A 25338-nucleotide genomic window follows, 5' to 3' on the forward strand; every position below is an offset into this window, starting at 1 on the left:
TATCTTGATATATCAATGAGGCAATATAGCAATTTCCTTATTGATATATCACAATAATGTGATTTCTCTGTAAGAAAAGTATTGTTAATGGTGATGATACGACAAACTTTTATTTTCAACTTCAAAAACTAGACTGTACCCTGACTTCCATGTCATAAGCTCAATCATGTCATGATGCTCTTATAATTATCCAAGGCCAGCACATCAACCTATAATATGAACAAAATCTTAATATACTGCTCCTTACCATGACTGGTATGAATCTGAGGATCTGTGTACAAATCACCAACTCCCTGGATGTCCACTACAATTAATTCATGTCCAGACCTGAGAACACAAATGAAAGTATTTTGTATACATTTAAAAAAAGATTTATATAAATCTTTCTTTCGTGAATCTTTGATGTCACATTCACTTGAGCACTAACCTACCTGAACTAGAGGGTTCAGTTCCTAAACTGATTACGTGCCTCTGTAATCCTTTACACCGCCCATGGGATGGGTATGGGGTGAATAATAAAGAAAGAAATTTAACTAACCTACCTTGAGAGGAGTCAGTGGCCTCACTATACATCTGGACTGTCTCAACATGCTGAAGACATTTGATTAAACACAGACAACATAAAATGTGGGCAAATACTGTATAATAAGACATCACTAAACCTGCCCTGCCATCTCCTTACACTATCCCATATATATTATTATTTATTTTGATTGTACACAATTTCAATGTTTCCATAATGATGCATTCCATTTTCTTAACTTACTTGTTTACAGAATTAGCAACAAAACTAGATTATTTCAGGTCTCACTAAATCTTCAAAACAATGTACAACTATACTTCATTTGCAACCCTAAACCTCACTTATAGTGCAATCACATTTTCACACTTGCTTTAGGTGATAACACATACTTTTCAAAGGTGAAATGGGAGAATGCTTGTGGAGTCATACGAATGGCCTCACAGCGTACAAAACCAGAGTTGGAATTATATTTGACATATTGACCCTCTATGAAGTGCTCAAGGTGGAACAGTGGGCTGCCCTCACGCTCCACCATTTCTAGCACAGCCATTTGGAATATGTCTACCTGAAATTTGGAAAAAACCAACGTTGAATGTAATGAAATGCCATTTTCTTGGGGAGTCCCGGAGGCTTCCTGGAGTTATCAGGCTGATGTGTGTTATATTAGTCTGGGGCATCAGTCAATTGGAGTTCAGTCTACCAAGGACGACTATCCATAGGCAACGGCCTATGTAAGCCCCCATGTATTTGGGAGCATTCCATGTCTGCCATTGATCGAGGTTGACACCCAGAAAGGTAGGCATAACAAAACAAACCACAAGGTTTGTTTTTTTTCTTACCGCAAGGTAAGAAAAATTTAACCCGAAAACCGAACAGAGGTAGAACTTCCTCCACTTAAAAGGAACAAGCAAACATCCCACTCTGCTGCCGCGCCACTTGTCTGCCCAGTTCCCCCCTTACCTCGGGAGGGGGAGGGGGCACCCCAGACCCACCGTGCAAGTTACCTAACAACTCCAGTTCGGAGGCTGAGCATCAAAACCCAAGCAAAAAACCGCTGACCGTAGGGAGGGAGGGAAGGTGAACGAGAGCCTCCGTGGCTCACCCAAAAAATGGAGTTTCATTACATTCAACGCTGGTGTTCTGTTGGGAGCCCCTCCGGCTCCCTAGAGCTACCTAACCTAAGATTAGGAAATAGAAACCTACCCAGGAGGCGGTTGTTACTCGCTCCTCAACGAAGTCGAGACAACTGGCTACAACCTGCAACCCAAAGCAACACATAGGGCCAGGAATGTTGTCGTACTGGTCGTGCGAATCCCCATGCCCGAATGTCAGCCCAGAACATGTATTGCCGAATACAGCAGCCAAAGCAGCAAACATACGAACGTCGTGGGCATGGGGATAGGCCGCAGGCTGGCTAAACTCAATGACCCTGCAGACAACCTGGAAGACCTGAACCCTGGAACAGGGAACGAGGGAAACCGGATCAATCTAACGGACATCCCTGGCCACAGAAGCCGAGGCGCGCAGGTAATGGTGAAGAGCCACAACTGGACATAATACATTCATCCCTGACCTGACCAACCAAGCATCAATGACCCAAGGACCCCCACCCCTGTGGAAAGTGGCCGTCTTGTTCTTCGCCAGAAAAGAAGGGGAAGGCTGCAACCGAGCAAACCGAACACCAGAACCGAAAGAGAAGAAACCCCTGTGACAGAGGAGAGCATGAAGCTCACCAACCCGACCCCCCCCCCCCCAAAGATTAATGCCAACAGAAAGAGAGCCTTGGAAAAACAATCTTAACCGAAAGGGCCATCACGAACCGAGGATAAGAGAGAAAGGAGAGCACCCTGTCCAAGGACCAGGATGGCTCAGGTGGCACAGGCCAGAAGCCAAAAAAGGAGTAAAAATCTGACTCCTCCTATCCATTTCAAAGTTGAATGATAATCTAATTCCCTCCTTCCTTTTCTTGACGTTCACTTTCACAGTTCTGTGGGTTCTCTTTTTCTGTCTACCACAAACCCATGCACAGTGGCATGTACATTCACCTCTTTTCCTACCATCCTCCTACTGTCCTCGTCTCTCTCTTCCTCCGCGCTCTACGCATCAGCAACCCTCAGTTTCTCGATTCTGAAATTGCCTTTATCTACAAATCATTCTCTCGCCTTGGTTACTCTTTGCATTTTATCAACTGTGCCTGGCCAGGGCTTTATTTCACAGTTTCAAAGTTTCAAAAGCCTACCTACTAGCAAAAGATACCACTTCATACCCAAGGCTAAACGAAGGCCACGAAAATTTCAGCTGGCCTCGAGGAAGGGTAAGAACCGAGTGGCAAAGACCCCTACAGCAGCGGTTCCTGAAATTTCTATGGAAGGGAACACTAGAACTCAAGGGTAGTACTTACAGGGTGCCTAGGGAAGAGAACCCTAAGCACATGCAGCACCAGTACTCTCAAATTCTAATGGCCATAGTGCCACACACACACACAGCAGAAGACACCACTAAGTACACAGCTGCCTAGGAACCTCAGGCCAAGGTCAACATCTGCCCCGGACCGGATCAGCCTACAAACTGGAGTTGTTGGGTAGCCGTCACAGAGGTCTGGACAAGCTGCGCAGACAAGCGGTGCAACGGCGGAGTGTGGTGTTTGATTGATTGCTTGTTCCTTTAAGTGGGGGGGAGTTCTGCCTCTGTTTGGTCTTTGATTGCAATTTTTCTTACCTTGTGGGTTTGTTTTGTTATGTCTACCTTTCTGGGTGCTAACCCCAGTCGATGGCAGACATGGAATGCTCCCAAATACATGGGGGTTTCCATAGGCCATTGCTCCCTTTGCCTCTCTGAGGGGAGCCAGGTTCTGGCTCATTGTCCCCAGTAGACTGAACTCCAATTGAGAACCCCAGACTAATATGACACCACACACACATCAGCCTGATAGCTTCAGAGAGCCGAAGGGGTTCCCCCAAAGAAAACAAGACTGTTTGCCTGTCTTGCTAAAAAATTAAATAAATGAATTTTAGCAATGACGTAAAAACAAAATGGCATTAATTGGTGCAGTGTTACACGAGGTTTACCAGTACAGTAATTGTTTATAATATCGACACTATTTTTCAAGCAATATTTGCTACTGAACAAAAGTAGCAAAATCTTTCCAGCTTTCTGAGGTTTACAAATATACAGCACAGTACCAAGTTCTGGATTTTTTTAGACTTCACTACACAATAGTATGAATATATAAAAAGTTACAGGTACTATACCTTTTTTGGTGGGTTATGCCTGTTATACTCTTCTCCCCACAATTTGGCATCCATCTGAAAATAAAAACATAATCCATCAGCCATAAAAATAAAAATATAACTCTTCTATATTTCTTACCTATATTTTAATTTCATAGTTTACTGTCAACATGGTATGTACTATTGTATATACAGTATTCTGAATAACATAACTAAATTCATATACCTATATACAGAATGTTACAAAGGTGTAGCTTAGCTCAAAAGAGCTCAACAACACAAAACTTAAAACGGAGCAAATACAGTTATATACGAGAGAACACCAGGAAGCAGCCTAAATGAACAATCACACATGGGGTGCAGTGCCAATTTTATAGATGCCAGAGCTCTGGTGGGTCTGACAAAAGCCTGTCATTTTCTATCCTGTTTCTATATACGTCACACGATTAAGTACAGTATTTCGTGTTTGTACTCACTAGTTATCAAAAAATATAATTATCAAACAAATAAAGAAAAAAATCAATCATGTATTTATCAATTTAACAAATTAAAACACTTAGTGCTCACAAAATACAACAAGTGAGAAGTTTCACAATAGTTTTCTCAAAGGGTCAGGAGTGAGAAGTTTTCGGGGGTCTGAAACAGCTCTTGTTCTGGTGTTACCTGGTTGATACCTGGTTGATGGAGTTCTGGGAGTTCTTCTACTCCCCAAGCCCGGCCCGAGGCCAGGCTTGACTTGTGAGAGTTTGGTCCACCAGGCTGTCATCTGCCTATCTGTGGTATCACAGCCATGATAGCAGCTGCAGCCATATGGCTTAGGATTCCACTGAACTAGAGAATGTCCATGTAATTGAACAAACGTAAGTGCTGATACATACGCTCAAGATTTATGAGAATTCTTGAGCGTATTGTTGATATTATTAGGTATTATTCAGTCAAGTGACTGAATCGCATCTCATACTCAGCAGTACAGTACAACCTCGATTCAACGCACTATATGAGACAAACCCCAGTGCTTTGGAGCATTGGATTCGTTGCAAGAGGTGACCTTCAAGAGGCGTTTGCGTCAGTGTCTTTTTTTTCTTATAAACAATAAAAATTCATTATCATATTATACTGTATACTGTACCTATATATTACTACTCTACTAAAAAATACTGTTACAGTTGTTATTTACCTAATTGTTGGAGTTATGTCCATCTTGAATTCTCAGAGTTGTGAATGCTGTACAGTAAATACGTATTGTACTGTATTATGCCGTTAGCATTGTATTGATAAGTAGTTCTGCTGTATGTTGAGTACTACAATATAGTTTATGAAAACTATTTTACACTAAAATTACTGTACTGCAACCTTGATTTGAACACTATGCACTTAAATTTAACACTTATTCTAACTGTACACTCCACACACGATGTTCTTAGATGTTTGCATCAGCTTTGCTGGTGCTCGCTGCTGCTGTGTTTGCTTCAGCTGCTTCTGAGCTGGTGCTGGCTGCTGTTGTACCAGTGCTGGGTACGGCTGTGCTCGTGCTGGGTATGGCTGTGCTTGTGCTGGGTACAGCTGTGCTTGTGCTGGGTACGGCTGTGCTCGTGCTGGGTACGGCTGTGCTCGTGCTGGGTACAGCTGTGCTCGTGCTGGGTACGGCTGTGCTCGTGCTGGGTACGGCTGTGCTCGTGCTGGGTACGGCTGTGCTCGTGCTGGGTACGGCTGTGCTCGTGCTGGGTATGGCTGTGCTTGTGCTGGGTACAGCTGTGCTTGTGCTGGGTACGGCTGTGCTCGTGCTGGGTACGGCTGTGCTCGTGCTGGGTACGGCTGTGCTCGTGCTGGGTACGGCTGTGCTCGTGCTGGGTATGACTGTGCTCGTGCTGGGTATGGCTGTGCTTGTGCTGGGTACAGCTGTGCTTGTGCTGGGTACGGCTGTGCTCGTGCTGGGTACGGCTGTGCTCGTGCTGGGTACAGCTGTGCTCGTGCTGGGTACGGCTGTGCTCGTGCTGGGTACGGCTGTGCTCGTGCTGGGTATGACTGTGCTCGTGCTGGGTATGGCTGTGCTTGTGCTGGGTACAGCTGTGCTTGTGCTGGGTACGGCTGTGCTCGTGCTGGGTACGGCTGTGCTCGTGCTGGGTACGGCTGTGCTCGTGCTGGGTACAGCTGTGCTCGTGCTGGGTACGGCTGTGCTTGTGCTGGGTACGGCTGTGCTCGTGCTGGGTACGGCTGTGCTCGTGCTGGGTACAGCTGTGCTCGTGCTGGGTACGGCTGTGCTCGTGCTGGGTATGACTGTGCTCGTGCTGGGTATGGCTGTGCTTGTGCTGGGTACAGCTGTGCTTGTGCTGGGTACGGCTGTGCTCGTGCTGGGTACGGCTGTGCTCGTGCTAGGTACAGCTATGCTCGTGCTGGTTGATTTTCTGCTACTAGTTCTTGCAAAATATTGCTTAATTTTTGGCATTAATAAGGCACTATTAGCAAGCCTCTGAGATATCTTGTTGTATAATACAGCTGTAGTAAAAAAATGGTAAATTCATTATTCTTCCACCGGCGGATAAATACGTCAATTGTAGACAAAGCTAAGGGCACTGGGTGCCTACTGTACGAACGCAGACTAGGTCTATACACCCTACAGTAGGCTGGTGTTTAAGCCAGATCCAGTAACAAATTTATCTCAAATTTTGGATTTACATCAAATTATATATTTTTGGGTAATATATTTAGTTTAGCAACATTAATAAGAGCTATAAAAAATACTTATTTTAGAACCGATTTATTAATTTTATTATTTTGAAGCCGTAGGTCACTGAACTGTGGCGACGAAATCAAACGAAACACGCATGGTGGTGTGCACACGGATTAGATATGTCCATCCGCGCTGGAGTTGTGCTGCCAATAACAAATAATTTCTCAAATAGCAGATATCTATCATATTACAGTATATTTTTGGTTTTATTTAGTTTAGTGTAATTAGGATAATAAAAAGCTATTAAAACACCAGTTTTAGAAATGATTTATTAATCTGAAACGTTCAAAGTCATGGGTCACTGAACTATGACGACAGACGAAAGTGAGTGAAAGGTTTAATGTACCGTATTGCCTTATCTGTCCACTCTCATTCATCTCGTTTCATCACTGAAAAATGTATATAAGAAGATTTCAACACATTAGCTAGCTATCCATGCTTCAGTCTTTAAATTAATTTGCAAAGATACATGTGCCACAAATCAGTGAACGAAAATCATGGAAACCACAGTCGTTCACTTGTGTGGACCACTCTGGCTGGTGATTGGTTAATATGTTTCACTTGTTGTGCGGACCATTCTGGCTGGTGTTTGGTTCATATAGTTCACTTGTTGTGTGGTCCAGTTGTGTGATCCAACTTGTCATATGAGGAATTATAAATTGTAACCTGTGATGGAATGGGAAAGTTTTCCACCACTCTGTGAACTCTGTCCCAACATCGTAAGCTTGTGGACCACTTGTGCGGTCCATTTGTGTGATCTAACTTGTTATATGAAGGAATTATTAATTGTAATCTGTGATAGAATGGAAAAGTTTTCCACCAGTCTGTGAACTCTTGTCTCAGCATCGTAAGCAAATCCCAACATCCCCCGCTTCGGCGAACAATTGTTCATCGAACCGGGTGAGTAAATCCAACCTGAAAAGTGTGTGAATTAGCCGGAGATTCGTTGAATCGAGGTTGTACTGTACTAAATGCTACCACAGGCCAGAAGACACGACCCAAAACACCCAGGGTGGGACCCAGGGTGTCACGGGAGCGCGCGTAAATTCTGAAAAGTGTATACTCACTTCAACTTTGTCACCTTAATTCTCGTCCTACGAGATTAAATTTGGTATCATTGTGTTCGCAATAGAATTCTCTACAGTACTAAATGCATATAAACTCCAAAAGCCCGGCTAATTACCCGCAGCAAACAGAGAAAACGCGAATGAGTTACCCAGGAGTGCGCAAACGCGATAAAATGTTTTCACTATTTTCACTCTGGTCACCTCAATTTTTGTCCTAGGTCTTTCATTTTGGTCTCAATGGGTTCGCAATAGAATTCTCTAGGAACATTAGCATATAAAATAAAAAACCTGGTCACGCTCCAACCGCCGACGAGTTGAAGACGGGCCACGCGTTAGCCGCGAGTGAGCACTCAGACGCCTTCCAGCTACACTCCCAATTCCCTTCCTTTTCAAGCCTTTCTTTCACAATTTTCTTCCTGGACGGGCCTTGTTCATGATCACTATCCATCGTGGAGTAAGCGTAGATAGTTTCTAAAGCCGCAGTAAGAAATATAGCCACGGAAAATAGACGAAATGTTCACACGTTTGAGATGTGAGGGGAGGCGACATTGGTCACAACAGTGGAGCGAAAAGAATGGGCCGACATCATGCGCCAAGCCACCTGAGGGCCACGTGGCTCAACAAAGAAAATGGGAAGACATCGGCGCACATTTTAAAACCAGTCCCAAAAAAATTGGATAAAAACCTGATTTTTGGCGATTATTTAAAGTGGATGACGCAATGCTGCGTCATCCCCGGTATTACCGCCAGTAAACGGATGACGCAATGCTGCGTCATGCCCGGGCGAAAGTGTTAAGTGGTTTAGTTTGCACTTAGAACTATAGGATGGACAAATTCACTTGAACTTGTAAGTGATGGATGATAAAGTTAAACCCAAGAATTAGAAACCTCTTACATGAAGAGAGATTAAGAAAGCTTGAATAAGATTCTATAGAAAGGCAAAGAGTAATGAACATTACTGAAGTGTACAAATAGATAAAAGAGTAACAAGAAGAATATTACTTGAATGATAAATATATCAACACAAATAGAACACAAAACAATGGATACAAACTGGGGGACTCGCTGGACTGTGTTAACCATAGGGAAATCATGTATAAATGAGTAGGATTGAGTAGAAATAGGATCTGCCTTGTATTAGAAAATTGCTCTATAGTTTCCTTTATTCTTATATTCACATGTTCTTGTTATATGTAAGAATGCTACTCCCCTCTATCCTTGTTTCTATATTCTATGATCATGTTTGTCTCTCTTGGAAAGACAGCAACTCGGAATTATTACTTGCCATCTTTGTTCTTGAAAATGCAATATGTGGCTGCATTTCCTGTACACTCCTTTGAAGATCATCAAATTTCTTAGCTTTACTATTACAGTACTGTTCGGAGTACAGAGGATATGTAGGTCGGTCACTCTTGACAGATTTACTTTGGTTACTAAGTAGGTTTGGAAGTGTATCAAAAGTTGTATTGCTTAAATTGCAAAGGATGACAAAGAATGCATTAAAAAAGTATACCAAAAAATATAAAGAAGGTACTGTACATAATAAACATTTATGAAGGCCTCGGGAGATAGCCTTATACAGTACAGACTCGAGGTTTTCCTTTAGTCACATTATCAAAGGAAATTTTCATGATAATGACATACAATGGAGCATCAGCTCTAAGCCAAGGACTGGAACTTTACAGTTGGAGAAGCTGATATAACAAAAGCAACAAACAAATGTCTTCAACACAGACCTGCAATTTAACATCATCAAAGTATGTTGACCTGGGAGTCTCTTCATCCATGTAACGTTTTGCTACGTAGTTGTGAGCACGCATCCAATCATCCTTTGAAAAGTTACTCAGCTTCTTCCTGTTGTAAATACAAGCTTATAAATATCATGATTTAGTTACATTAAATCATAATTTATATAACATAACTAGTGAGAAATTGATATATTTGCAAGAGTGGTTTTGTTGGTATTAAAAGAATGCAAAGATAGAATACCAAAAGGTATATCTGTAGAAGAGATCAGTGCAAAAATTTAAATGTAGTTACAGGTGTGGATGAGTTATATAGATGGGATTAAATACAACAGACAATAAAAAGGGAAAACAGTAGCCAGTGTGAAGAATTTGCCAGATGCATAGGAAAGAGATAACTCTGCAGCATGATTAGACCAAGACTGAATCTACGTATAAAATTAAGGGCGAGTTTGGTGAACGTAAAAATAATAAAAGCCATTAGTTTATAAATGGAAGTTGGGAAAAGTAAACAGGATAGTGTTTAAAAGGATCCCTAAAATAATTAAGAAACTAATCAATGACTAATGGAATTTCAGCAATGGAACTGGCTCAGATCTATTAGTGAACATGGGGTACTGGAGGCTACCGTTTTGTAATGCACCTTCTATATTTGTTCAGTGATTTTTCCTAAATCTCTCTACATTTTTCATTGTTATATCTGCTCTTGGAGTTTTAAATGGAAATGATTTCCAAAACTACTTCATTCAGGGCATTTCACTTGTTGGAAACAGGTACAGGGGTCGAGTTTTTCTTAAAGTTCTTTGGCTTGTTTAGCTTCTACCTACCTATACATTCTTGTCCTATTTTCTCCTTGCTCACCTTGTTTTCCCCAGTATTTTGAATGTAGTATTCATATTCCTTATGCTCCTTCTCTAATATTTTGAGATTGAACTCTAAGCGTCTATCCCGGTTGACATTAGCTTACGAACTGATGCTAGGCAGCCGGCGCGGTGAGGTCCAGGGCTCCCCCCTCCCCCTCTCAGGGTGAGAAGGGCTGCGTGGACAATCGGCGCGGCAGTAAAGTGTGATGTTTGATTGTTTCCTTGGGATTGTAGGGAGTTTCTACCTCTCTGTTCGGTTTTTTACCATGTGGGGTTTTTGTTTTGTTATGCCTACCTTTCTGGGTGCCTAACCCCGGTCGATGGCAGATAAGGAAAACCCCAAGCACAAGGGGGTTTTCGAGGGCCATTGCTCCCTGAAACCTCTCTGAAGGGGCCAGGTTCTGGCGCTGGTCCCTGGTAGGTCTGAACTCCTTAGCTAATGTCCTGGTCTAATGTAACATACATTAGCCTGATAAGCTCCAGGGAGCCGTAGGGGTTCACCACAGAAAAGTGCGAGAAAGCTTGTGAAACAGGGCCAAAGAAGTGTTAACCCCAAATGTAGGATGGAGTGGCTTTACCAGCACTGCACAATAAACTATTTTATTTATTTTATTTTATTTATTTATATACAAGAAGGTACATTGGGGGTTAAGAGAGTACATGGTAATGATTTTGCATTCTTGTAAAGCCATTAACACGCATAGCATTTTGGGCAAGGCTAACTAAACAAAGCTGCTGAAGAAATATAAGAAAATTTACTTTTGCAAACATAGTGGTAGATGGTTGGAGCAAGTTAGGTGAGAAGGTGGTGGAGGCCAAAACCATCGGTAGTTTCAAAGCGTTATATGACAAGAGAGCTGGGAAGACAGGACACCATGAGCGTGACTACACTTGGGTAATTACAATAGCTACACTTGTAACTACACTTAGGTAATTACAATAAGAGGCAACAGGATTCGGTATGAGATGGCAATCGAGAAACAGCCAAGAAAGGATAAAACAACAACAGCGGATTATATTTTGTATTCGCTATGTTACGGGTCAGTTTACTTTAAAGTTTACTTAAAATCCGTAACGTAGCAGATACAAAACATAAAATTGTTTTAAATTACCCAAATAAAATTAGGGGAAGGGTTAGTAAGAATAGAGTACAAGATGACAGAAATCCGGGAAGGGTTTATATATTAATTAGCCTCGACCAGGACCGGGTTGCAGAAATGCTAAGCCCCGAAATCATCGCAAGGTAAGTACCTTGTAGAGATTGTAATGAAGTCTATATGGGGGAAACAGGCTGTAAACTTGTGATCAGAATTGAAGAACATAAGAAAGCATGTAGAAATGTGGCTGGTAATAGTGCTGTAGCAAACCATAGTTGGGAAAAGGATCATAATACAGTATTGATTTTCAGAAGTGTGAAATAATCTATAAAAGTACTGTAATAAAAAAATTAGAAGGGTAGTGGAAGGGGTTATAATAAATACTCTGAATACTTTCACTGACAACAAAAGCTTTACTGTGGAGGAAAGCTGTACTAGGAAAATGATTCTGAGCGAATTAAAATTAGATCACAATAAATGAATGAATGAAAGCATTAACCACATTCCTTAGGGGTATAGAGAAGGTTACGAGTATCCAGATGAACACCTCTATTAATAACAGTTCCAGTTCCCAGAATAGCAGGATTACAGAAATGACAAATAATTACGTAGATAATAATTTGACCATAATTCTGTAGGAGACATTACAGCAGGTACATCAGAAGTCTGGAATAGTGGTGACATGGTCAAGAGGTCAAGAAGGATAAGAGGACTGGACCCTTGATAGCAGCCTCATTAGACCGAGATATAAGTCTTGTCCTAATCACACACACAGACCTTGACAAAGCACTCATGAGAGTGCAAAAGACTTTGTGTAAATTCCTTACATAAATTTCACAAATACTCAAGTGTGGGTTTTTATTCTATATTATTATGTCTGAAAAGACATTACCATTACTTATTATTATTATTATTATTACAATAATATTATTATTATTACAATAATATTATTATTATTATTAAACCATGGTGGCATAATACATCTTTACGTGAATAATTATTCTCTTGCACAGTGCACAGCACTGTGCAAGAGAATTCTCTATTCCCTTCTGTATTCTCTATACAAGTGCACAGCATAAAATTAAAAAGAGGACAAGCAATTGAGACAACTTTTTTTTTTGTTAAACATACATTCGAAAGCACTCCCTCATAGCTCCATGGTTGAAGGAATGATTTTCCATCTTCACCACAACTTCATCAACCACCCAGGTCTGCCGCATAGCATTGTAACGGTGACGTTTAGCCTTCTCAGTCTTGTATGTGTCTAGATGGAATTTCTCCCAAGGATCCCCAAGAGCACGAGCCTGATAACAAAATTATTATTAGCTCCCATAAATACTTTTATAAACTAATTAAGTTATATCAATACTTCTCAGTTTTGATTCCTGTTATGATAATTATAATTAACACTTACTCTACTTGAAACTGATTATATTTTGCATATTCAGTTTTTTATAATAAACTAAATCCTAAGGGAATGGCTGATTCATCCAACAGATTCCTCCATATACCTGCTCCATGTAACCACAATCTTATGATTATACAAAACCAAAGTCATCAATGTTCATCTTCTAAATACAGACAATGTTCCATGTTATTAGTATGGTATGGTTCATGGAACCATACAATGGTTCCATGAACAACAAGTTGTTATAAAATTTCTACAAGTTCCTTGTTATAAGTTAAGCAGTTCCTCTACTACTACCAGGGTGCAATACCAGTTCTCCACATTTTCATGGAGAGAAGGAATTCTACTTTTTTTCAGTGTGACATTGCCAATTTTCCTGCCAGACTTCAGTCCTGGATTGGAAGGATATCAGGAAAGTCTGTAAACTTTTCTTATCAGTTATCTTTTTACTTTTGCCCCGAGAGGTTGAAACTTAGAAACACTATGTCCAGGCTCATTCTTTCTCGGCTTTTTTGGCCTTCTGTTGTAAGGCTTATGTGATATGACATCTTGCCTACCTATCTTATGTCTACCTTGTGAAGGTTCCGGGAATCAAAGGCCCTGCAGCCCGGTCTTCAACCAGGCCTCCCAGTCGGTCGTCTGATCAACCAGGTTGTTGGACACAGCTGCTTGCAGCCCAATGTATGAATCACAGCCTGGGTGATCAGGTATTCTTTGAAGGTGTTTGTCGAGTTCTCTCTTGAACACTGAGAGGCTGGCCAGTTATGCCCCTTATTTGTAGCAGGAGAGTGTTGAAAAGTCTTGGGCCCCTTGATATTGACAGTTCTCCCTCCAGCATGTCCTCCTACGGTTTCTCCCCCATCAAGAAAACGGTCACTTTAAAGTGTCATCTTCTAACCTACTAGAGGACCCAAAACAGAAAACGGGATGGTATGTCACTTCTGCGAGCCGCTTCCATCTTCTAGTACAATATTTTTGGCCTTATGCAACACATACGAGCAAAAAACGATGTTCATTGTAGGAGGACATACCATATACGTATACTATAGGACATCTCAGCATAACTATTGCACTTCTGCTTTTCAATGGGGCTATTTTGCACATCGTTCCATGCCTTCTGGTTTTATGTGATGTAATCTCTGTGTTCAGATCTGGAACCAGTCCCTCTAATATTTTCCATGTGTAGATTATAATGTATCTCTCGCCTGTGCTCTAATGAATACAGAATTAGAACCTTCAATCGGTCCCAATAATTAGACGACTTACAGAGTGGATTCTAGTAGTACAGGATCTTTGCACGCTCTTTAGGTCAGCAATTTCTCCAGCTCTGAATGGAATTGAAATATATCCCAACTGAAATTCTTCCCAAAAAAAGAGGCAAAGGTATGAACCTAAAATGTGGACTATAATAACTGCACAAAAACTACAAGATATGCACCCTTTTACGTTAAATATCACAACCAGGCCTAGATGGTCTGCCTTGGCTCCAGGGAGAGGAGGCTCTCCCTGGAGGTTAGTGTGGGCTGAGCATCAACTGGAGGCTCCCACCTCCAGTTGATGCACTGTCCACACTAACTTACTCTCTGACCTCCAAGCTGTGAAGCTGAACTAGATTACTCTGCCAGCCTACTGGCTGCCAGACTAGTAAGCAGGGTTAATTGAAAATCCTAATCTTATTTACTGGCCACCCCAGGTGATTTAATTCCTATTGAAACTGATGGTAATTACATAGGTTCTTGAACACGGCTCTTTTCAATTACCATATTGAATAGCGACCTAAATTTAATTTATGAATTAACAAACCCGAGGGTGTGGTGCTTCCGGCCGCCTGACCTTCTTGACCCAGGATGAGTCAGAGGTCCGATCCAAAACTAGTCCCCATCCTCATTGATTAATCTGTTCTTTCCAATTAAGAGGACTGTTGATTCTTTACTCTAAAATGATGTTAAACTAATCTAAGTACTTGACAAAGGAGGTTATTGATTACAGTTGCTTTAATACATGAATTATTCTCAAATTGGTGAATTAGATACAAGAAACATGTGGCGCTCCTTGTTTCCGAACATAAGCTGTAATCCCTTGGGGGGGGGGGATGACCCTTCCTAGCCTTTCAGGTCAAACTACCAACTCACAGCATATTTTTACAAACGGAGTATCCTACCTTCTAGTGAACGACAGCTTTCAATATTAGATCTATAGCCTTCTATATTAACAGTTCTACTGTTACATACCTTCAACACAGCATTCTTCCATGCCATCCTAGCCATCAACTTCTTGTCAACATCTTTCTTCTCCCGTCTCCGCTTGAGACCCGCACGGTACACCACAGAGAAGAATCTACTCCCACTGCTGGGTGCCAATGATTGGCATTCATTTTCACTAAAAAAAAAAAAAAAATCATATTTATTTTAATCATGGCTCATACATCAATCCCATCCTGAAGAGATGGAAACAAAGGTACAGTACATGCGAGATCTAAAAAAAATCATGATTCATGAAGATCATACAAAGCTCTAAAAAAAACGGTGTTGAGTGTAATGAAACGTCATTTTCTGGGCGAGACCCAGAGGCTCCCGGAGCTATACCGGGCTGATGTGTATATATTAGACCATGTCAACAGTCAATCGATTGCGTTCTTAGCCTACCAGGGACCACGAGCCAGAACCTGGCCCCCTCAGAGAGGCACGAGGAGCAATGGCCTATAGACACCCCCATGTAGTTGGAAGCAGTCTATGTCTGCCATCTACCTGGTCAGGCACCCAGAAAGGTAGGCCACGTCAGGCACCCAGAAAGGTAGGAATCCCCAAAAAACTACATCTGGTTAAAAATTGCAAACCGGAAAAGCAGCCGCGCAGCTGTCTGCACAGAGGGGGGAAGGAGGGACCAAGACCTCCCATGCTGGCTACCCAACCCCAGTTCAGAGGCTGAATATCAAAACGCGAAAAAAAACGCCGACCGGAAGGATTCCAGGAAACCTCCAGGTCTCGCCCAGAAAATGGCTTTTCGTTACATTCAACGCTGGTTTTCTGTGGAGCCCCCCTTTGGCTTCCCAGAGCTACCTAACCAGAGATAAAGGAAAAGAGGGACTTACCTAGGAGGCAGCCGCCACTCGCTTCTCAACTCGAAGTCGAGACAACTAGCTGCAACCTGTGACCCAAGGCAACATATGCCCACGAATGGCCCGGAAAATTAACAAGGTACCATGCGGCCAGAACCCTGTTCAACCTCCAAAACCCCCATACCTGAATGTCAGCCCAGGAAACATTACCAAAAAACAGCAGCCAAAGCCACAAACTTTCAAACGTCGTGGGCACGGGGATGGACCGCAGGCTGGCTGGACTGAATAATCCTGCGGATGACCTGAGAGACCTGCGCCCTGGAAAAGGGAAGAAGGGAAAACCGGGTCAGCCCAAAGCGAGTCCCCTGCCACGGAGGCCATAACGCGCAAGTAACGGCGAAGAGCGGCAACCGAAAACAAAACACGATGCACCCCCCCGGCTGAACACAGCATCAACAAACCAAGGACCCCTCTGGAAAGTCTCATTCTTCGCCAAAAAAAAAAGATGGCTGCAAACGAACAAAACAACCACCAGAACCGAAAGAGCAAAAACCCCTGCATCAGAGAAGAGCATGAAGCTCCCACACCTAACCCGCAGAGGTCAATGCCAACAAGAAAAAGAGCCTTAGAAAAACAGTCCTGAACCGAAGGAGCCACCACAAACCGAGGAGAAGAGAGAAAAAAGAGAGCAACCAATTAAACGACCAGGATGGTTCAGGCGGCGCATGAGCAGGCCAGAGGTGAAACAAAACCCGAGAAAGCTTGCGGAATGGAGCAGAAGAGACATCCACCTTGAACGCAAGCTGAAGTGGCTCTGCCAGCGCCACACAATACGAGGTTGGGGGGATCTGGGATCTGGGGGTTGATATCACACTGAACCTGTCCCCAGAGGCCCACATCAAAAGAATATCATCAGCGGCATATGCTAGACTGGCCAACATAAGAACTGCCTTTAGAAACTTGTGTAAGGAATCTTTCAGAACCCTGTATACCACTTATGTAAGACCAATCCTGGAGTATGCAGCTCCAGCCTGGAGTCCATACCTAGTTAAACACAAGACAAAGCTAGAGAAGATTCAACGGTATGCCACCAGGCTCGTCCCGGAACTGAGAGGAATGAGCTACGAGGAAAGGCTAAAGGAGCTGAACCTCACATCCCTGGAAAACAGAAGAGTAAGGGGAGACATGATAACCACCTACAAAATTCTCAGGGGTATTGACAGGGTGGACAAAGACAAACTCTTCAGCATGAGTGGAACACGAACAAGGGGACACAGGTGGAAACTTAGTACCCAGATGAGCCAGAGACGTTAGAAAGAATTTTTTCAGTGTCAGAGTAGTTAATAAATGGAATGCACTAGGCACTGATGTGGTGGAGGCTGACTCCATACACAGTTTCAAATGTAGATATGATAAGAGCCCAGTAGGCTCAGGAATCTGTACACCAATTGATTGACAGTTGAGAGGCGGGACCAAAGAGCCAAAGCTCAACCCCCGCAAGCACAATTAGGCGAGTACAATTAAGTGAGTACAATACGAGGTGACAGTATTCGGCATTTGGACAAAACAACCCGATCAGAAATCGAAGACAACTTATGAAGAGTCAAGAAGTGCCGAAAGGAGCCCCAGGAAACCTCATACTGAGCCTCGGACCACTCAAGCACGTGGGACCGACAATGTATGGCATGCCTTCAACGAGAAAAAGGGGCAGTCCGTAAGCCAGGACAACTCCAGAACTTCATAATGAACCCAGTAAGGAAAAGAAGATCCAAACACGAAAGAAGAAATATCCATTATGGAGGCGTAATCCGGGTTGCACAGAAGGTAAGTTGCAATGGCCTCCCGCACCACATGAGGTGGGATGAGGAAGGCCAAAAACCTCTGGAAGGATGGGACCGAAGAACCCAAGGGAGCACGGAAGCGAACCTGGGGAGGGATTGACGCCAAATTCAACTCATACGAGGAGGGAGGACAAGAAAACCCCACTCCCTGTAACATCAAGCCCCGCTCAGAGGGTACAAGCACACTCAGGGCGGTCAATTACCGAGCAGCAAAGGACCAAAAGAGGTAGACCCCAAGCCCCAAGGGCAGCACTTACAGGGCACCTAAGGAAGGTGACCCTAGGCGTATGCAGCTCGAGTACTTGGGAGATTACTCCTGGCTCGCGCACTGTGAGAGAAGACTCACCCCACACCACAAGGCACAGAGCAGAGGACAGAGGGCAGGAGCTGGAGCCACAACAACCAATGCCATTCACATCAGCCAAAGAGCTGAAGGTTAGGGTTGCCGGCACAAGGGGACTGGGGCTCCCCTTCCCCCTCCCGAGTAGGGGGGTGCTGCACAAACGGCGATGTGGCAATTGGTTTTGTCATGCTCGTTTGCTTGTTTTTCTTTGGGAAGTTCTGTCCACTCGTTTGACTTTCAGTAGTAGTTTCAACCAGAATAAGGGGTTTGTTTTTGGGATGCTTACCTTTCTGTGTCTGACCTGGCCGATGGCAGACATAGAATGCTCCAAGTCACACGTGCTATTCTATATGCCATTGCTTCTCATGCCTCTCTGGAGGGCTCAGGTTCTGGTTTGTGGTCCCCGGTAGGCCTATGAACTCCATTCACATTGACTGATGCCAAAATATATATAATATATATGCCAATATATATAATATATTGGCATCCTCAATATATCTAATATATTACATATCAGCCTGGATAGCTCTGGGGAGCCGATGGGGCTCCCCCAGAAAAGAAAATTAAGACCATGGTCCCTTAAAACAATCCTTATTGTTTATTGACTTTTTACATAGTTTTGGGTGGAAATTTTTTTAAATTTTCAGAGCAACACACACGGTACTTCTATTTAGGACATTTCTGCAATTTTTTGGGTGTTTATATTTACATGTTTCATTAGCTCCCTAACATGTTCCCAAGGCTGAACTACTGACCCTCCCCAGAATACAACCCAACAACTGTTTACCTACTCCTAGATACCTATTTACTTTTTTTTCCAATTATATTCCTGCACGAGTCCTAAGCCTCTGGCTGACCCACAGGTGAGCAGCTGCATTAGGTGAAAGGAAAATTGCCCAACTTTTTTTTTTTTTTTTTTTTTTTTGAGATATATACAAGAGTTGTTACATTCTTGTACAGCCACTAGTACGCGTAGCGTTTCGGGCAAGTCCTTAATCCTATGGTCCCTGGAATACGATCCCCTGCCGAGAAGAATCGTTTTTTCATCCAAGTACACATTTTACTGTTGCGTTAAACAGAGGCTACAGTTAAGGAATTGCGCCCAGTAAATCCTCCCCGGCCAGGATACGAACCCATGACATAGCGCTCGCGGAACGCCAGGCGAGTGTCTTACCACTACACCACGGAGACTGCTGTTCTATTATGCTGTTCAACTATTTCTGTTCTGTCCGGGATTTGAACCTGGGATTTCTGTCCGAGTCAAGAATGAACCCAACTAGATAACTGGGACCCACTATTGATTAACCTTGGGTGCAGAACATCCTCCCCCCTTTAAAAAAACAAATTTGACACAAGTTTTTTATATCTATTTCAAGTGCTTCTCATAACAATATCAATTTAATATTTGGAAGATTACATTTTGAACACGATTACAACTTTGAATGATTACTAACTCAATTAGGAGTTGTGATTGATAAATTTGAAAATAGGGTTATCTTGAGGTTATCTAGAGATGATTTCGGGGCTTTTAGTGTCCCCGCGGCCCGGTCCTCGACCAGGCCTCCACCCCCAGGAAGCAGCCCGTGACAGCTGACTAACACCCAGGGGCCAGATTCACGAAAGCACTTACGCAAGCACTTACGAACGTGTACATCTTTCATCAATCTTTGACGGCTTTGATAACATTTATTAAACAATTTACAAGCATGAAAACTTCCCATTCAACTATTGGTATTGTTATAAACAGCCTCCTGGTGCTTCGGAGCTCATTAACTGTTTAATACTTGTAAACAAAGCCTCCAAAGATTGAAAAAAGATGTACAGGTTCATAAGTGTTTGCGTAAGTGTTTTCGTGAATCTGGCCCCAGGTACCTATTTTACTGCTAGGTAACAGGGGCATAGGGTGGAAGAAACTCTGCCCATTGTTTCTCGCCGGCACCTGTGATCGAACCCAGGACCACAGGATCACAAGTCCAGCGTGCTGTCCGCTCGGCCGACCGGCTCCCATTAGGGTGTTCCCAAATAGGGTGTTCACAAGAACACCCTATTTTCCTCAGAAATTTCTTCCACATTGGCCCAGTGAACCTTATGTTTTGTTAAGAGAGACTGAACAAGGCAAACTATGATTTTAGATAATTTTGGGTAATCAGACTAACCTTTCGTCCAGCCGCCTCCTTAGGTCTTCCAGCTCCAGTGGTCGGATATCGATGTCATCCGACGACTCGCTCATTGTTCGCTCAAACAAAACCATCTTGGTGGCAAATTATCTGGAATGACAGAAGCAAAAAGCTTGTTTATTATCAACAAAAAGAACCTATTCTTTACTTCATTCTATATAACTTGGATGAAAATACCACTTTAATTTCAACATAGCACAGTAGTCTACTTCAACGGCTTACATCCAAGGGTTCCAGGTTCAATCCCCGGGTAAAGTAGACAGTTGGACATGTTTTCATTCACTTCATGCATTTGTTTACCTAGAAGTAAATAGATAACATTGAGTTAGGTAATTATTGTGAGTTGTATGAAGTCTCCTGGCGAGCTTTTTGCTATTTCCTTTCCCTTTGTCCATCCTCTACGGTGTTGGTTTCAGTTGTCCTGTCTCTCTGAATCGGTGTCTTGTGGCAAATATTGTTGCTTCATTTAGTGCAGTGCTGGCAGAGCTGCTTCAGTTTGCATTTGGGATCAATACTTCCTCAGTGAATTTCATAAGCATCCTCGGGCCACTGTTTCATCTCTAGCCTGCTCATGCAGTGCCTGAACCTGTTTGGTCTTTGGACGGTGTTCTTTACTTCCTTTCTTCTGCTCATTTTACGGTACCCCCTTCAAACAATGATTGCTTTCGTAAGGCTCTGTTTTTGCCCATTCACCTCCGTTTGTTGTGTGGGTGAGCTTCATGATTGTCGGTGACGGGGTTTTTGTTCTTTCGGCACGTAGGGTCTTTTGTTTGTCTGAAAACCAGCTTCTTTTCTGCCAAAGAATGAGTCAGTTGGCTTTCAAAGGGGTCCTTTGGTAGTGAATGCTTGGTTGATTCAGCCGGGGGTACATCATGTGCCGAGTCGAGAGGTAGCTCCGAGCTCCGTTAGAATCCATTCTATAAAAACTAGTGTTTAATGAAATGAAACGCCATTTTCTGGGTAAGACCCTGAGACTTCCTGGAGCTATCCAGGCTGATATGGATATATTAGACTTTGGCATCAGTCGTGTGAATGGAGTTCTTAGGCCTACCGGGGACCACGAGCCAGAACCTGGCCCCCTCAGAGAAGCACGAGGAACAATGACCTATGGACCTACCTACATCTTATTTGGAAGCAAATCTACAAATGCAATTCAGCTTCAGATAGACAATGTAAACATTAGCAATAAAAATGATGGAAAGTTTCTTGGCCTATTCCTAAACAAGAGACTCAACTTCAGCACCCACATACAACACATAACTAAGAAAGTCTCTAAAACAGTTGGTATACTCTCCAAAATCAGATATTATGTACCTAACTCTGCTCTCATCTCTCTATATTATGCACTAACCTATCCCTATCTTAATTATGGTATCTGTGCATGGGGTTCAACCACTGCAAACCACCTCAAGTCCATCATCACCCAGCAAAAATCTGCTATCAGAATAATAACAAATTCTGCTTTCAGACAACACTCAGCCCCCTTGTTAAACTCCCTAAACATGCTAAAACATAATCTCACTCCACAAATTCTCTTGTGTCAACTACATTTACAAACCCTGTTCTTAAATGCAAATCCTGCTCTGAAACTCTCCCGAGAAAGACTGACACAAAGACTTGAGATCGAACCAACCATGTAACCGACCGGATCGATCTGCTGAAAAAGGCGACGCCGCGGGAAGACCCCTCTGATTTGGACACCGAGCAAGCAGCGCCTGAAACAAAGGCTGGGCCGACCACCAAGGAGCCAAGAGGACTATTCTCCCCTCGTAAGTCTCCAAGAGAACTAGAACCTAAAGCAACAGCTGAACTGGGGGATGGAGATACAGGTATCCCCATCTCTACCAGTCCTTCCACAAGGCATCGACCCCGATGGCCTCGCAGTTGAGGAAGGGCACCACGTATAACTGGAGACGCCTTGACCACGCCGACGCGAAGAGGTCCACCTCTGGGAGCCCGTACGTCCGGTAGAGCCAACTGAATGAATCGGCATCGACCATCCATTCTGTGGACAGGGAAGTGAACTGTGACTGGCCGTCCACCAGGACGTTGGACACCCCCTGAACGTGAACGGCCAGGAGAGCCAAACCCTGAGAACTCAGCAGACGAGTCACCTGAAGCGAACAGCCCCCAAAGAGCCAAGGACCGCATCGAACCCCCTCGGCCTGGTCTCTGACCATCTTGAAGAGAAAACTAGATTATTTTTTAAAAAAGTGCTGGAGCAACCGAGCTGTAGTAGGTATGTGGGCCTGCGGGCCGCTCCACAGAACAGCCTGGTGGACCAAGCTCTCACAAGTCAAGCCTGGCCTTGGGCCTGGCTTGGGGAGTAGAACTCCCAGAACCCCATCAAGCAGGTATCAAGCAGATAATGATATTCAAGCCTTACAAAGAGATCTACATAAACTCCACAAATAGTCAGAAGACTGGCAAATGCTTTTTAATATTAACAATGCAAGACCATGCATGTGGAGCATAACAACCCGCACCACGACTACCAAGTTAATAGCATTACATTACAGCAGATTGATGAAGAAAAGGACCTTGGAGTCAAAATCCACTACTCATTAAAAGTGGCACAATGGAGGGGAGGTGCAGCAGTCAGAAAAGCTAACCAAACTCAAGCATACTTTAGACTTTAACCCTTAAACCGTGCAAATCATATATATATATATGATTTCAGTGACAAAACCAAAACCGCGCACATCATATATATATGATTTCGTGTCTAGCGCTATAATTTAAACACCCCGCCTGGGATAGGGGCAGCTATAGTGCAGCCACGACCGATAGTTGCCAGATGCCACCTACAAAAAAATCCAGGCCAACATTCTTGGGTGTAGGAGCTTCAGTATTGAGCAAGCCACCAAGGCTGGCACAGCACGAGCTCACAGCACCGCTGTTCAGCTTGTGACCACAGCATCACCTACAAATGCCATAATTTATATGATACTGCTATTATTTAGCAATGATAGTATTACAGAAGACCCCTGACTGTGATAAAACTGACCAGGATTCTGATAATAGCAGGATTGTGGTGATATTTAGCGCTGTGCTCCATGGAGGGAGGAGTAATGCTGTGGGAGGGGAGGGTAGTGGCGTTGTCTTCTGACTGTGTGTGGCCACCTTTTATTGGCTGCACTCACCATACCAGCTTAGTGGTTCGCTATGGTGAACACAAATGTAGATACTTATATATAACGTGTGTATAGTGTAATAACAGCAAGAGTAGGAGGTTGGGAGCCGCCATTTTGGTGAGGGAGGTGGCGTCGTCTGCACGATTTGTCATGTTGTTTACTGGTGGCCACTATGATCTTTGGGCACCATACCAGCTTATTTGTACAGGTATGGTGAATAAAACAGGTAGATACTTATTTATTATGTGTGTATATAGCATAATAACACCACAAACAATATTGTTGGAGGAGAAATATTAGTGCGTCTGGCCGTGACGGCGGCCGCCACCAGCTGACTGTGTGAGTAGCTACGTCTTTGTGCCTTTACTCACCATACAAGCTTAGATGTACAGTTATGGTGAACAAAACATGTAAATACTTATATATAACGTCTGTGTATAGTGAATAAATGCAAAAACAGTATTGTGGGAGGAGAATGAGGGCAAGTGAGGTGTTGTTGAGGGAGGGAGTGGCTGGCTGGTGTGTGGCGGTCACTCCTCGTTGCTTTTTGACTCACAATACCAACTTAGTAGTTCATTATGGTAAACAAAACATGCAGATACTTATATATAACCTGTGTATATAGTGTAACAACAGCAAAACTATTTGTTTATTGTTTTATGAACATAATAATTGAATCACTAATATGCACACCATAATTTTGAGTACAGCGATAGTTCACTCATTTTATTATATAAATATATCACAAATCACTCTATTGAATAATATTACTGCAAAAAAACTAAGAAAAAAATCAGACAGTGAAATAATTAGGTAATAATATATTTGTGGCAACTGCCGCCTGACAGCTCGAGCGGAGTAGACCTCGTCTGGCGAAGGCTCTGTCAACGCCCCTTTTTTGCCACACTTCCCTACCCTATTTCGGCTAAAATATGCCACCTACGATTTTTTTGTTATTTTTTCGGTGATCAGGGAACAAAAATGAACACTTGTATAAGACGAAAGAATTTTTTGGATTTTTTTTTTTTTTTTGCGCATGTGGGTGTTAAATCCATTTGGACCCCTAGCGGTTTGAGGGTTAAGGAAAAGAGGGTATTGGTTTGACTGTATAAATCTCTGGTGCGCCCCGGGTAGGCTGTAACTGCCAAAACTGTGATGAGTTTTAAAATATACCTGGAAAAGTTCAAGACAAATGGGAAGGAACTTCAACAAGCCCCCTGGCTTCCTGTCCTCATCGAGGCCACTAGGGTTAGTGGCCCTCAGGTAAATCAGGTAAAAGTAGGGGGTATTAAGTGCTGCACAAAAGTAGGGGTAATAAGTACTGCACAAAAATAACGGTAATAAATACTACACAAAAGTAGGCATAATAAGTACTGCACAAAAGTAGGGATAATAAGTACTGCACAAAAGTGGGGGTAGTAAGTACCTGTACTGTACAAAAAGAGGGGCAATAAGTACTGCACAAAAGTAGGGCAATAAGTACTGCACAAAAGTAGGGGTAATAAAAACTATAGAAAAGTAGGGGTAATAAGTACTGTACCAGTGCAGTATAAGAAAAATTAACTTCATAGGCATGAGGAGCCCGATAGATTTATATACCTGTGAATGCTTCTTCATCAACCGGGCTGTGGTGCCCCCTCGTGGATCAAGAAGTGTGAGCAACAATAGCCAGACTGATCAATCTGTCAAAAATGAGGGCATATTAAAGATCAAATTGTAGTGATTGTGAACAACAATCATCACAAAGGTTTTGGCTACACATAGCACTCATTTATTCTTCACTGTAGTACAGTACAGTGTTCTATATGTTATGTGTTCTATATGGCTAACATTGGTGTATCCAAAAAATTATAGAAAAACTTGGGTATATATTTTCTGTAAATTATTATTTTGGTTGTTATTTCCCATTTGAGATAATAAACCTTAATCTGAATTATAAAATTAATGATTTCTTTCTTTTTCCCCTTTGAATTACTTCCATAAAGAGCTGGGGATTTTGCATTATGAAAAACTATGCCTTTTTGTAGTTATCAGTGGAAAACTTTTTGATGTAGGGCGACTTGCATGATAAACTCAGTCAGTGTTCAGTAGGAATCCTTAAGGGGCTTGGTCAGAGTTCCC

General features: G+C 42.8%; 1 protein-coding gene across 3 annotated transcripts in view; it reads right to left on the reverse strand.

Moving 5' to 3' along the window:
• Positions 1–25338, reverse strand: part of LOC123763882 (eukaryotic elongation factor 2 kinase) — a 60537-nt gene that overhangs the window by 31719 nt on the left and 3480 nt on the right. For all 3 annotated transcript variants that reach the window (XM_069330076.1, XM_069330077.1, XM_069330075.1), the window contains exons 2-9: positions 24817–24899; positions 20063–20173; positions 14896–15043; positions 12388–12560; positions 9288–9405; positions 3775–3828; positions 913–1088; positions 248–327 (exon numbers count right to left, since the gene is read on the reverse strand). In XM_069330076.1, the coding sequence (XP_069186177.1) occupies positions 248–327; positions 913–1088; positions 3775–3828; positions 9288–9405; positions 12388–12560; positions 14896–15043; positions 20063–20157 (844 nt within the window). In that variant the 5' untranslated portion in view covers positions 20158–20173; positions 24817–24899. The remainder of the gene's footprint in view (positions 1–247; positions 328–912; positions 1089–3774; positions 3829–9287; positions 9406–12387; positions 12561–14895; positions 15044–20062; positions 20174–24816; positions 24900–25338) is intronic.

The sequence above is a fragment of the Procambarus clarkii genome, chromosome 23, assembly GCF_040958095.1.
Source record: "Procambarus clarkii isolate CNS0578487 chromosome 23, FALCON_Pclarkii_2.0, whole genome shotgun sequence".
Lineage (NCBI taxonomy): Eukaryota > Metazoa > Arthropoda > Malacostraca > Decapoda > Cambaridae > Procambarus > Procambarus clarkii.